Source organism: Cladophialophora psammophila, assembly GCF_000585535.1.
Source record: "Cladophialophora psammophila CBS 110553 chromosome Unknown aczJe-supercont1.8, whole genome shotgun sequence".
NCBI classification, from domain to species: domain Eukaryota; kingdom Fungi; phylum Ascomycota; class Eurotiomycetes; order Chaetothyriales; family Herpotrichiellaceae; genus Cladophialophora; species Cladophialophora psammophila.
Window position 1 is genome coordinate 1033288 of NW_006912929.1, and position 13117 is coordinate 1046404.

At 51.3% G+C, this 13117-nt stretch overlaps 5 protein-coding genes across 5 annotated transcripts; 2 read left to right on the plus strand and 3 right to left on the minus strand.

Moving 5' to 3' along the window:
• Window positions 1-24: 24 nt before the first annotated feature.
• On the minus strand, window positions 25-1878 carry A1O5_06008 (peptidylprolyl isomerase; the record flags this gene model as incomplete). Its single annotated transcript, XM_007746604.1, has 1 exon — window positions 25-1878. The coding sequence occupies one exon, from the start codon at window positions 1876-1878 to the stop codon at window positions 25-27; it is 1854 nt and encodes a 617-aa protein (XP_007744794.1).
• Window positions 1879-2602: 724 nt separating this feature from the next.
• Window positions 2603-3640, plus strand: A1O5_06009 (uncharacterized protein; the record flags this gene model as incomplete). The annotated part of the gene is made up of 3 exons (XM_007746605.1): window positions 2603-3139; window positions 3255-3345; window positions 3435-3640. 3 exons carry the CDS (start codon window positions 2603-2605, stop codon window positions 3638-3640), a joined length of 834 nt encoding a protein of 277 aa, XP_007744795.1.
• A 234-nt stretch (window positions 3641-3874) lies between these two features.
• On the minus strand, window positions 3875-8268 carry A1O5_06010 (uncharacterized protein; the record flags this gene model as incomplete). The annotated part of the gene is made up of 4 exons (XM_007746606.1): window positions 3875-7000; window positions 7051-7307; window positions 7387-7763; window positions 7808-8268. The coding sequence occupies 4 exons, from the start codon at window positions 8266-8268 to the stop codon at window positions 3875-3877; spliced, it is 4221 nt and encodes a 1406-aa protein (XP_007744796.1).
• Window positions 8269-8621: 353 nt separating this feature from the next.
• A1O5_06011 (uncharacterized protein) lies at window positions 8622-9092 on the minus strand (the record flags this gene model as incomplete). The annotated part of the gene is made up of 1 exon (XM_007746607.1): window positions 8622-9092. One exon carries the CDS (start codon window positions 9090-9092, stop codon window positions 8622-8624), a length of 471 nt encoding a protein of 156 aa, XP_007744797.1.
• Window positions 9093-9790: 698 nt separating this feature from the next.
• A1O5_06012 (uncharacterized protein) lies at window positions 9791-12178 on the plus strand (the record flags this gene model as incomplete). The annotated part of the gene is made up of 1 exon (XM_007746608.1): window positions 9791-12178. The coding sequence occupies one exon, from the start codon at window positions 9791-9793 to the stop codon at window positions 12176-12178; it is 2388 nt and encodes a 795-aa protein (XP_007744798.1).
• Window positions 12179-13117: the final 939 nt, after the last annotated feature.

Here is a 13117-nt window from a genome sequence, read left to right on the forward strand (position 1 = left end):
CGGGCGCGTTCTTTCTGCCCATCCCTAACTGATCGAGATATTAACTATCTTAATGTCTTCTTCTGGCTTCTCCTTTCGGACCTTTGCGTTTTCAATCTGATGGATCACATCCAGCCCTTTGTATGCCCGTCCAAAGATGGTGTGCTTATTGTCCAACCAAGGGGTTTTCTCGGTGGTGATGAAGAACTGTGACCCATTTGTGTTTGGCCCGGCATTAGCCATACTCACCGTATATGGCTTGTCGTGCTTGAGATCTGAAAACTCATCTTCGAATTCTTTTCCCCAGATGCTCTCGCCACCCGTGCCATCGCCCAGTGGATCCCCACCCTGGATCATGAATTTTCGGATTACTCGGTGGAAGATTGTGTTGTTGTAATAGCCGTTCCTTGCATGCGTGACAAAGTTCTCCACCGCTTTGGGAGCCTTGTCCGGAAACAATCTGATATGGATATCGCCATAGCTGGTATGCAGGACGGCAGACGTGCCTGACTGAGCCTGCTTTTCTTCCTTTTTCTTTGCCGAAATAACTCGGGGCTTCTCATTTTGCACATCGCGGGTCGATTTGCTAATCTCTTCGTCATTGGTGAACATGTAAAATCGTATTTTGCCATATGCCGTCGCAAACAGCATAGGGTCTCTAGCCTCGGCTTCGTGGAGCAGGGGATTTGCACTGGCAGCCATCGACACCGTCACCACCTCTTTCTTCTGAGGAGCTCCCTGATACAAGGCCACGTTCAGGGCTCGAAACGGTTCATCCTTGCCATACGCTTTCATCACTCGATTGGTGAGGGTATTGATCACCTTGATGCCTAGGAGTGAACCGTATGCGATGAAATGGCCTGATTCATCAAAAACAATGTTGATCCTTGACCTGATGGTGGGGTTGTCAAGTTCGCGCTCAACTGCCATCCTTCGTCCAAACTCAACTTCGTCGAGCTTCTGGAGCGCAGTCCCGGCTTGCTGCATCGAGGTTATGGTGTCGAGCGATTCGTCGTACGACCGATAGAGCTTGCCCGAGGCAAAGTCGAAAACTCGAATCTTCCGATCTGGGAATGATATCGTGGCAAATTGGTGGCCCGAAGGCGATATTGTAATACAGCAGGGGGCAGATTTCGCTTTTTTGAAGTCGAATAGATTTGTCGCTGACTTCATTTTGAAAACACTGTCCGGCCTTTCACAGCTCTCGCCTGGTTGCCAATATTCAATCATGCCGGTCGAGTCAGCAGACACGACGCAGTCAAAGGCTGGGTTGTACGCCATAGCCACAACCGGGGCTCTGTGGAGGGAAGACAAAGTTTGCACCGGCGTCTGTGAGTTGCCGGGGTCATCGTAAATTTGTATCTCCTTGCCTAGAGCGACAGCTAGTATTGGCGAAGCTCCTCTCCGATGCACCCAACATATACAAGAAGCTGGACTCTCAAGGCTTAAAATCGAAAGTAGATCGAAGGTAACGACGTCGAAAATCTTGATGGTGCTGTCGTCCTCATCCCCGGCTGTGGCGAAGAAAGCGCCATCGACGCTGACTGAGGAGCCCACTATGCGTCCTTCATGTGCCCGGTACTCTTTGGCGAACTCGATCCCCGTTGCAACTTTCTTCCAGAATTTGACTACCCCATCGACCGAAGTGGTAATAACGAAATCAGCAGGCGACGGAGCAATTGACACGGCCAACAGCTGATCCTTGTGCATCAATGACTTGGAATACCTCAGACTTTTCGGTAAGGCATCCACGTACAGAGATTCATATGGGAGCTTGCGTTTCTTTTTCGGGGGGACTGACGATGGCAAAGCCGGCCCAAAATCATCGTCAGATGACTCGCTATCGGATTTCGCGCCATCAGCGGACCTCGAGCGTTTGCGGGACTGAGAATCTGACATGGTCCGCACCCTAGCTTGGAGAATTTTGATGTGTCGTTGTTTTGAGTTGCGAGGCTGAAAGATTCACGCTGTTGGAACAAGAAAAAGGTGTTGATCGGTTAAACTTCGGAATCATCCGCATGCTAATACCAAAAGCGGTAACAACCGTGGTGGGCCGGTCCGGGCCAATATGATTGGTCGATCTACTCATCATATCGAAGGGGCCGCCATCCCGCCTGATTCTGCCTCCTCTGCTTCGCTTCTGTAAAGCTTCTCCTGCATTCTGTCCACTATACAATCCATGACTGAGACTCTCTGATACTATGGGGAGTCCGCTTAAGTCAGCAAGCGTGACAACCTGCGGGACTCGTTCTGTGTCTGCGATCCCACCGGTCGGCCCCTTCGCCTTCCGAAGAATGTTCGCAACAACTTGTTGCTCTGGATATTGCTGCAAAGCCCCTTTAGGCTTCCATGCATCAATCATTGTTGTGTATAAATCGACAGACTTCATTCATGGACGCTTTCAACCGGGCTGCACGCGCTGCTTGCCAGACATTCTCTTTGTCCCTTTGTCTGGCATTTTTCATTCTTCGCTGTCTGTGGAATTTCCAGCGGCCCAATGCGGTCTCGGGCAGCCTCGTAGCGGCTGCTACATTTATCTTGATGGCCAAGATTCACTGAATTCCCCTATCTGTCTCTGCTATCCCTGTGTGCGGTATACTCAAGGATCTTTCTATAGTAAGAGATGCCTTCGTCCCTTCGATTTCGCTCACCATATCGCGGCCAGAAGGATTCTCTGGCGATTCCGCGGACGCCCAAATCGCCCCGTGGAGAATATACAGGAGACCCTGTACATCCGGAAGGCGCTACATCTAAGCGCTTCCCCTTGAAGATTGTCTTCAGCATCCTCCTTGTGGCGGCTTGCCTCTCGTTCGCTCTGTTCAGCTACCGACATAGGCTTATCCCTTCATTCCCGACCGGGCCGTCCGCGTACTGGAAGACCAGCGGCCCGGCAAGGGCGAATCCAAAACTCCAGACCTTTGCGCCATCCTTCAGCGAGACCCCTTCAGTATTTGCAGATAGATATGAGTTCCAGCTCCCAGGAACCAGAGGCGATCGTGCATGGCTGCGCATGTTTCCGAAGGGAGATGGGAGGATAGCTGTCCAGCACCCGAGGAAATATGGATTGCCCTCGAGTGCCTCCGCCGTTGATGGAGATGGACACGCGATTTTCGAGACGGAGATATACGATGTGGCCATCGTAAGACAGTTAGAGTGCCTGGTAAGCTCCCTAAAGCCCAGCATATCCCCCGCGAACAATGGTTACGCATTGGACTGGACTGGACTGTATTAAATTCGATCGGATTTGGCTGACCACGAGCACCATGTGCACCCAGGCATTCATCCGCCAGATTCTAATCGATTATGATCACGAACATCACCCTCACGTCCACGAGAGAGCCCACGTCTTCCACTGTCTAGATCACGGTGAGATCTCCAGTGCATGCCCTTCCTGTCTTCCCCCCGTCGTATCCTCTTCTCCGGCCATGAACTAACATCGTACTGCCTTTCGATAGTCAGACAAGCACTTCTCTGTGCCGCGGACACGACGCTGGAGCCTACGCGCGACGGCGGCGTGGTTTCGGTCCCGGACAGCCCGCATCACTACGTGGGACATCAGAAGATGGTGGACGATCGCAGCAGCGGGTCGCAGGCTGCGTTACATACGTGCAGGAATTGGACGGCGGTCAAGGCCTGGATTGAAGAGAATAGAGTGCCATGAAACTGGCCGCCTGTCATCCATGTGCTAGGACTACTAGAAGGGAGGCTTATATGACAGAGGGATAGCAACGGCAATCATATATGGATAGAGTAAGAGCGGAAATTGAAATTATCTAAAGATCACTTGGATTGAACGGCGAAATAAAGCAGCGCACAGTTAAACCCTTCTACGACAGACAATCAGAGCAGAACACAGCAGAACACAGCATACAGTGAGTCTTCTTGCCAAGCAAATTCATCCCATTCTGTCCTCACCAGCTTCACGGGTGTGACTCGCACCGTCATCCCCGGCATTCAATAATGCCCAGAACTTCCGTCTCCTCTCGACCAACTCGGTAAAAGAGCCCTGCTCAACCACGCGGCCTTCCTCCATGACCACCACATGGTCCGCAACTTCCATCATCTCCCTCGCATGCGTAACAACGATCACGGTCAATTTGCGCCCTTTCTCCCTGCTCAGCCGGGCGATGCTCTCTCGGATGACCTGGGCGCTTTCTCGGTCTAGTGCGCTAGTCGCTTCGTCGAGGATGAGGATCTTCGGGTCCCGGATGAGGGCGCGGGCGATGACGATGCGCTGTGCCTGGCCGCCTGAGATGCCGAGGCCGCCATCGCCTTCACCTATGACCGTGGCAAAGCCCTGCGGGAGAGACTGTATGAAGTCGTGGATCCCAGCGGCGCGGGCGGCGCGTTCGATACGGCTTGCTGACCTCCAGGGAGAGTCAGGGGGAAGGCCGTAGGTGATGTTCTCGCGCACCGTTGTGGGGAGGAGCACGGGGGTCTGTGGGACGATAGCGATCAGAGAGCGCAGAGAGGAGAGGTCAAGTGTTCGAATGTCGCGGCCAGATAGGGTGAGAGACGCTGGACCCCCTTCTCGGTGGTTCGAAGGAGAAAAGGCGAGATGATCTGCTGTTGGCGGATAGAGGCCTAGGAGAAGGGACGTAATAGTAGATTTCCCCGATCCCGAGACTCCCACTATGGCCGTGGTTTGCCCTGAGGGGATGGTGAGATTTAATCTTCGGAGCGCTGCTACCTCTGGTCGGGTCGGGTAGAAAAACGTCAGATTGATGAAATGGATTGGCCCAGAAAGCGTGCCTGGATCGTTTTTGTCTAGCTGGACTAGACCAACATCTTCGTGAGAGTCAACTTGCATATGCGCCAGCTGAATAAGGCGAGTGGCGATATCAGTCGCTGAGCTGGTCTGAGGTATGTATGTAATGACCATGTTGGCATTAGCGGTACAAAATAAAAGAAGTCCAAAGACGGTAAATATCGAATTAACGGGCCATTCGTTATCTTTTGCAAGGCGAGCCCCGTACCAAAAAATCATGGGCGTGAAAAAGGCGATGGCGGAATCAGAGAGGCCGAAGAAGAAGCCGCAGAACAGAGCTCGTCGTACGCCGATGGAAAAAGTTTGACTGGTGGCCTCGCAATACTTCTTGTGGAAGTAAGATTCCAGAGTGAGCGATCGAACCGTCTTAATGTCCGCGAAAGTTTCGACAAATATCTCGTTGACACCGTCGCTGGCCGAGCTCGATCGTGATTCCCAGAGGCTAGAGACTTTTCCGAAACACTTTGCCGTTACATAAAGCACTGGCGAGGCTGCAAGACTGACCAGTGTGATCTTCCAGCAGGAGAACAGTGACCATATCATAGCCACAGTCATCATTACTGCAACAACCAGGAGCTGTGCCGCGAATCGTTCGACAAGGTCCTTCACTTCTTCTGCGTTCCTGTCGAGTGAAGAGATCAGAGTTCCGGGGTTGTTACGTTCTTCATCAAACCAGGCCTTTGGTTGACGGAGAATGCGTCGTAATGCCTGGATTCTGAGCGTATCCACCCACGTCTGGCTTGCAGAGCCTAGCAGATACTGCATGAAGAAACATGCGAGACCGTCCGCGACCGCGATTCCAACAACAACCATGGAGTAGATCAAGGCCTTCTTCTCGTACCCTGTCGGCAAGTAATATGTGTCAAAGACTTGCACCAGAGCATAGGAGAATGCTGGAGGAGCTCCTGCATGGGCTAATGTTGCCAGGAATCCAAGGAGCAGCTTGGTGCGGTTAGAACTATCCAAGCTGGGCCATAGTGTAGTAAATACTGCTAGGATTGGACCTGCTGGTTGCAGCTGCCTGCTGGCTCTCTCGGTCCAGATGGCGTTCCTGGCGTCGCCATCTGGGACTTTATTTTCACTGAGCATATTGTACCTCAGAGGCGGTACGGGTAACGGTTTGTCTCGAGTCTTCGGGGTTCGCGGAATGGCTGACACGAAAATTGATTTTCGAACAATGGAATCGCGACTTGTATATGTTGCGGATGTTAAATTCATTGACTGATGCACAGACGGCTGAATGTGGTACAGAGAGTACATAGCTTTGGCACGAGCCATTGATTGTCGTTTCAGAAGCTTCAGTGCAGCTGCCCTGCTTGCAGATAGGTCTTTCCTCAGTCGGTGTCTCATTTGTGCCCCTTCCCGAGAGTCCTGGATATTTTCTAGAGGACGATGCTGAGCATTTTCTACTGTCCCGAAGTCGAACGAGTCCTTCCTGAACAATGAAGAAGGGGTTGCTGTTTGTGCCGGGTCCGCAAAGCCACATCGTGATAAGGACTGGGCGGGGTTATCAGAACAATTCAGGTGTTTTATTGTCGGTCTTTTTGCGTAGGCTTGCTGGTCCATGGCGGGATTTTGGAAATCGGCAAGGCTCCCAAGCCGGCCCTCCTGAATGACCCGACCTCTGTCGAGGACATAGACAAAATCGTCGTCTTGTATCTGGGTCATATCATGTGTAATGACAACGGTCGTCTTTCCACGTCGCCACTCTCGTATAGATGTCATGACGGCTGTTTTGCTTGAGTTGTCGAGAGCACTTGTTGCCTCGTCCAGTATCAATATCGGTGTATTTCTCAAACAAGCTCGTGCAATAGCAATACGCTGCTTTTGGCCTCCGGCGAGAGATGAGCCGCCTGTCCCAACTCTAGTATGTACACCTTCCGGGAGTTGCTCAATGGTCCGTTCCAAAGCTGCGATCTTGACGCATTCGTTCACCCGACACTCCGTAACTCGACTGATGTCACGGCGACCAAGTGCAATATTTCGGAAGATCGTGTCACTGAATAGTACGCAGTTCTGTTGCACTAGAGTGATATTGTTTCTGAGCCAGTTTGTGTCAATATCTCCTAAAGCATTGTCGTCGATGAAGATAGCTCCGCTCCTGGGATCATAGAATCTCATCAATATATTGCTGAGTGTGCTCTTCCCAGAGCCGCTCCTGCCCACGATGAATGTAGTCTCTCCCGCAGGAAAATAAAATGTGCAACGGTCCAGGGCAAGAGAGTCAGGTCTTGAAGGGTAGGCAAAGGAAACCTTCTCGAAAAATCAGATAGTTGGCTTGCAAAGAATATTTGAGCACGTACCGCTTGAATTTCGATGTTGCCTTCGCAAAATTGCGGTGACAATCCGTCCACCTTTCGCGACTGCGTCTTCCCATCCATGACTTTCTCCACCACCGCCTTCAATGCTACAGCCGACGACTGGCTCCGCTGAAGAATAATGCAGTGTGGCAACATGTCCTCAAACGCCTTCGTAGCTATCAGACAGGCCCAAAATGTCGTGACCACTTTGCCGGCACTCGTTTCACCAGAATGGACTTGTGTACCACCATACCAGAACCCTGCATACATTTATGAGAGTCGTCCTATGGTCAGGTGTGAGAAACTTGCCCTGAACGAACATTGCGGTTGTGGCGAAACGTACGAACCCAGTCTGCAAGGAACTGGAGAAAGCTTGCTTCAAGGAGAATACACCAGCTTCCTTGACCGCTGCAGAATAGTTGTTTCCTTCTTGGTCTTGAGTGTTGAAATACTTCACGGTAACAATGTTTGTGACACATTTATTGGCCAAGTCGATGGCAGTTGTCAATTTTGCGTTCTGGTGGTCTATGTTCGCTTGTACGCGTCGAGAAATGAGGGTGCTCCCAATAGCGATGACAGGTATCGCCGAAAGCACGACCAAAGTCAACTTCCAGTTCGTGTGTATTGCGAGACCAAGCCCTGCCACTGCTTGAACGAGACACACAATTATAAAGCCGAGAGGTTGCGACGTTCCTAGCTGCACATCTCTGATCTGTCTGGTATAATTAGAAAGAGGGCCAATTAGGTCGGCACGCCATACCTTCGGACTCTGCTTAAGATTGTTCCTACTCCAGTTGTTCGAGCCTCGTACCATTCTATCTCACGATCGAGCAGAGACTGGAAAAGCAACTCGCGAATGCTCCTTGCCTGCATCTCGCCGAACACCAACCAAAGGCTAAAAAGGGTGCCCTTAAAAATAAACGTGGCGCCTCCAATGCCGAAGAGCGCATAGAGACTGCTTAGAGAGCGCTCCATAAACGTTGAACCGTCAGTCTTTCCTGCAGCAAAATCCGAGAAGGTGTCGAAAAATTTCCCGAAGAAGAACGCCATTGTTGGTTGCAAGCATCCTGCTGCGGCTGAGAAGATAATGGCTGCCGATAGAATGGGCAGGTGTGCCTTTGCTGTGAACTTGAAAACGCTTCCCCAACGGCCAAGGACGCCATCTTTCTGTTGCGCTTCGTTAGATTCAGTTTGACGCTCATCTTGTGCACTTGTGGTCATATCGCAACGGCAGAGGCTTGACTAGACATGATCGACTGGACCAACGTTTCAATGGTGCGAATCGATTGCAGTGGAAACTAGATACCAAGAATCAACAACTTAAACCATGCAAAGTCATCATTGAAAACAATGTTCATTCCTCGACTTGAATGTCGCGTGCCAAGGCCGTTGATGGCACACCTTAGTATTGTTCTTCTGGAATGCGAAGGGGTTCCCAAGAGGCCCTTTACAGTGAAATCTTTAAGCTTCGGCGCGCTTGAAAGCACAGATTCCGGCACGGTCTCATGTTGTTATGAATGGCTCAGTATTGTCTGTTGCTGTTCAAATTGCGGTCGGCGTGCTAATCTCCCTGTTCATGATTTCGTCTGCTGCTTCTGGGCATTTTCATAAATCCAGTCGTTGAGCCCAGCTCGGTTTCTAGCAATTTCGATTGCGTAGAACTGTGCTCGAATTACGAAAATGGCTTCCTTTTCGCCATACTCGGTTTTTGGGCTTTTCCTTAGCATGGTGCCGAAATTGTAATCATCGATCTTCTTCTCGCCCTTTTCATAGACCATTGCAAAATTGCGCCACTTCTCCTTGCCCTCTTTACTTTTCATGGCGTCCTCATCGATCTCTTGAGCAGGGTCGAAGTCCGGAAATTCGCGCTTGAAGTGCTCAAGAATGTCGTCGTCCAGCCGAGTCAGGCGTAGTTTTGAACCGGGTAGCTTTTCGAGGATATTCCAGTAGACAGTCATATGTTGTACCGCTCTCACAGCGAACTGTTTCTCCATGTCCTCATAGTTTGGGGCATTTTCCGGGTCGATGACGGAGGTTAGAGACATCTTAGCGTCCTGGATATTTTTGGTTGCAGAATTTCGTATCTAACGAGGGCTGTTGTCGCGAGCCGCGACTTTGGATTTTTTTTCTCGTTCCTGAGATAGTGACTTTAGTTGAGATGCTTTGTCGATTGCCGGGATGGGTTTTGTTCAACAAAGCCCTCCAGAGAAAAAATAACTCGAGAAACTCGAGATTCGATACAAACGCTCATTAAGGCTAGTGTATCTTGGCAAGCACGTGAGAACTCTCCGGCGAAGCATTTCGACCAGAAACCGCAATCGCCTTGATCTCGGTGACGGTCGACCACAACTAGTACTGTCGAGTCGTCCACCCCCCAACTACTCTTGTGTTGCTGCAACCTCGCCTCAGACGGGCGGAGGACCGTTCTCTCCAGACTTCCATGCATTGTTCGCTAACTTCAGTGAATGGGGCCTTAGTGAAACATGCAAGCGTCAGATCAGGCGGCCCTTGTCGCGCGGGCCGCCTTGTCCGCCGACCAGGGGACGGCATCCCGCTTACCTCGGCTTGGTATCTGGCCGAATTCTGCTGGAGCTGCTTCCAGGGATAGAGTGAGATCTTGTCCGGGGAGAAATGGAGTCTAACCACTGCATTATTTCTCCTCCGTATTGGTCATAATGCGCGACCCATCCCAGGCGTGGTTGAAGTAACCCTTCACAAGATCTTCAGCCACCAACTCATCAGAATGAGGCAATACCAGGATAACCAGCCGGACCCAGGTCAAAGTTCTGCGACTTTGCAACGACCTCCTCTCTTCGTCGCGCAGCTACCGTCCAGCAGCCATGGCAGAAAGCAGATTCAGAGGGTGCTGATCGCAAACAGAGGTGAAATTGCATGTCGAATCATCGCAACATGTCGGAAACTTGATCTAACCTCCATCGCTGTCTATGCACAAGAGGACTTGTCTTCGCGTCATGTTGCTGAAGCAGATGAGGCAGTTGATCTGGGAAGCATCAATCAGCCCGGAGGAAACCCATTCTTGAATATCCAGCTTCTTGTTGATGTTGCTCGCTCGAGGGGTGCCGATGCCATACACCCGGGCTATGGCTATCTTAGCGAAAACAAAGATTTTGCTGAGGCTGTACGTCAAGCAGGACTGATATTCGTCGGACCAAGCTCCCAGGCCATGTCAACGCTAGGCGACAAGCGGAATTCAAAGGACTACTTGAGGAAACATGCGCCCAAGGTTCCCCTTATCCCAGGATTTACCGGCTCAAGTCAGAATGTCAGAGAGTTGGAAACCGCAGCGGAAAAAGTAGGATTTCCGGTGATGCTGAAAGCGTCTGCTGGAGGCGGAGGTCGCGGGATGCGAATCGTTCGAGAGCGCTCACAACTTGCGGGCGAGCTTGCCCGCGCACAATCCGAGGCTCAACGCTCATTTGGGTCAAGCGACTGCATTCTGGAGAAGTACATCGAGGCCGCCAAACATGTCGAAGTTCAGATAATTGGTGACAGCCATGGCAAAGTCCTCTCGTTGTGGGAGAGAGAGTGTTCTGTTCAGCGACGGCACCAGAAGATTATCGAGGAGACACCATCCCCTTTTTTAACTCCAGAACAGAGGCAAAGAATGTGCGCCGTTGCTGTTCAAATAGGGGAGCTCATTGGCTACGAAGGTGCAGGGACTGTTGAGTTCGTCGTGGACGTCAGAGATGGCAGTTTCTATTTCCTCGAAGTTAACACGCGTCTCCAAGTCGAACACCCCATCACAGAGGAAGTTACAGGCCTTGATGTTGTTTCATTGCAATTGTTTGTGGCCGCCGGCGGATCCCTCTCCAGTCTCGCCATCCTACAACATATTCCCCAAAAGGGCCATGCAATCGAGTGCCGCCTATGCGCTGAAGATCCTAGCAGTGATTTTATGCCACAAAATGGCACCATTCAATTGTGGCGAGAATCAGACCAGTATCTAGCGTCAAGAGACGTACGATACGAGACCGCTGTACAGACTGGGTCCAGCATATCGATTTACTTTGACTCGATGATCGCCAAAATCGTGGTATGGGCACCAACAAGAGCCATAGCAATCTCAAAAATGGTTAAGGTTTTGGCAAATACAGTATGTGCAGGCGTGAAAACAAATCAGCTTTTCCTCCAGGCCTGTCTTCTACACAAAAGCTTTCATGATCGGGCATACACGACGTCGCTGATTCCCACGCATGTGGAAAGCCTGCTGAAGAACCCCTACACGGAGTCTGCACAAAATATGATCTCTATGCTCTCCCTTCTCCCGGGCCTCGTGTTGAGGAATTTAGCATCTCAGCCCACCGAACCTAGACCTTTCAAGCACGTCACTCGAGGTTTCAGGAATCAATACTTCGACCCGGTCAATCGCAACACAACCGTGATTGTTCCTTCAGATCCCTCATCGGCGCAAGAACCGATATTGTCAATCTGGAATGCCCATTCTCGCGCCGAGAGCGGCCGTTCGGAATACCAGGCCACTTTACTCCCCATTCCAACAGCCGAAACCGACAGTGTCCCCGACACAACAACTCGCAGCTCCGAGGCCTACCAAATATCTCGACAATATCATGACATCAGCCACAAGCTTAGAGACCCGTCTCTAGCCAAAGCTCCACAGTACACCGTGGAATTTACCAAATGGAGAGACTTGCAGGATACCACGGCCCGCAACGGATGGAGAACAGCGTTAGTAGCCATATCAATCAACCAATCCATCATCCACGCCCACATCGCCACAGACGCACCTTTGAACCCCGCAACATCCACTGGCTCCTATCAAACCGTTCTATGCCATATCCGAGGATTGGGGACCTGGGTGGAATATAAATGCTACAGTATCCTCAATTATATGGAAAGTCTACGATCAGGCGCCGGTGGCCGCTCTTCGGCCTCATCAAATTCGAAGGTGGTCAAATCCCCCATGCCTTGCAAAGTCCTCTCGGTGCTCAAAACCAACGGGGATCAAGTCAAGGCGGGGGAGATTGTCATGGTCATTGAAAGTATGAAGATGGAGACGAATATCTGCATCAATGTGGACGGGAAGTTCATGACAGGAGTCAAGAATGGGGCTGCAGTAGATGATGGGGGCGTGCTGTGCTGGGTTGAATAGCTGCATAATCATACAATAGATATAGTATGTACGGAGTATATCGAGATCTTGTATGTCAAGATTTGATCTGTCAAGAACCCGATATGGCGATGTGCATGAATAATCCTGTCATCACTCAATAAAACCTGTATATCCTAGACTAGATGCCGACCTCGCAAGCCACCTAGAGTCGGTAGCGCACAAACTCTCTCTGTGTGTATGTGTCCAACTATCCTCCAACAAGTCAAGGCCTCGCCATCGGTGCCATGCAGTACCTATTACTCCTCCCGTCCAAGGCTCATTCCCTGGCCAGCCAGCAAGGCCGAGGAGTTGCGCACCCAGCCGTACTCGTACAAAGGCATACAAATACCCTGTACAGTGCATAGATAGTCAACCATGAACCCGGCCCGCCCACGGGCCAGCCACGGCCATGGCACCGGAAAATCGGAAAATTCTCACCCGGCGCATGCTCCACGCGACCGCATCCACCCCTCGACACGTCGTGGCTTCGCGCTGAGGGCGTGTAAGACGGGAGAGCGAGCATAAGCAATTACTACATACCTAGTTGCCTATGTTGGTAGGTGCATGGGCCGTAACATTGAACACCCTTCCTCGTATCATGCGTAGTAAGAGGGACGGAGGGACGTCCCACTCGGCCGCTAAAATACGGACATCTCGGTATGTATCGAGTACTACCCACTACTTACATACAGACTACATACCTCGTAATCACCCCAGCTCCGCGAGCTCCGCCTCGGCTTGCGAGAAGGCAAAAGCGAGTGCCCATTCTCCCGCAGCGGGTGTGTGGGTTACGAGGCCCGCGCCCCAGGATTGATGGAGGTGCCCACTGCCCGCCCGGGTTCGAGGCCCGAGCGATTTCCTTGGGACGGGGTGGGTGCACTTAAGAGTGATTGACTGAACTACTGCTTTTTGAATCGGGTGCGAGACAAAGAATCTGGC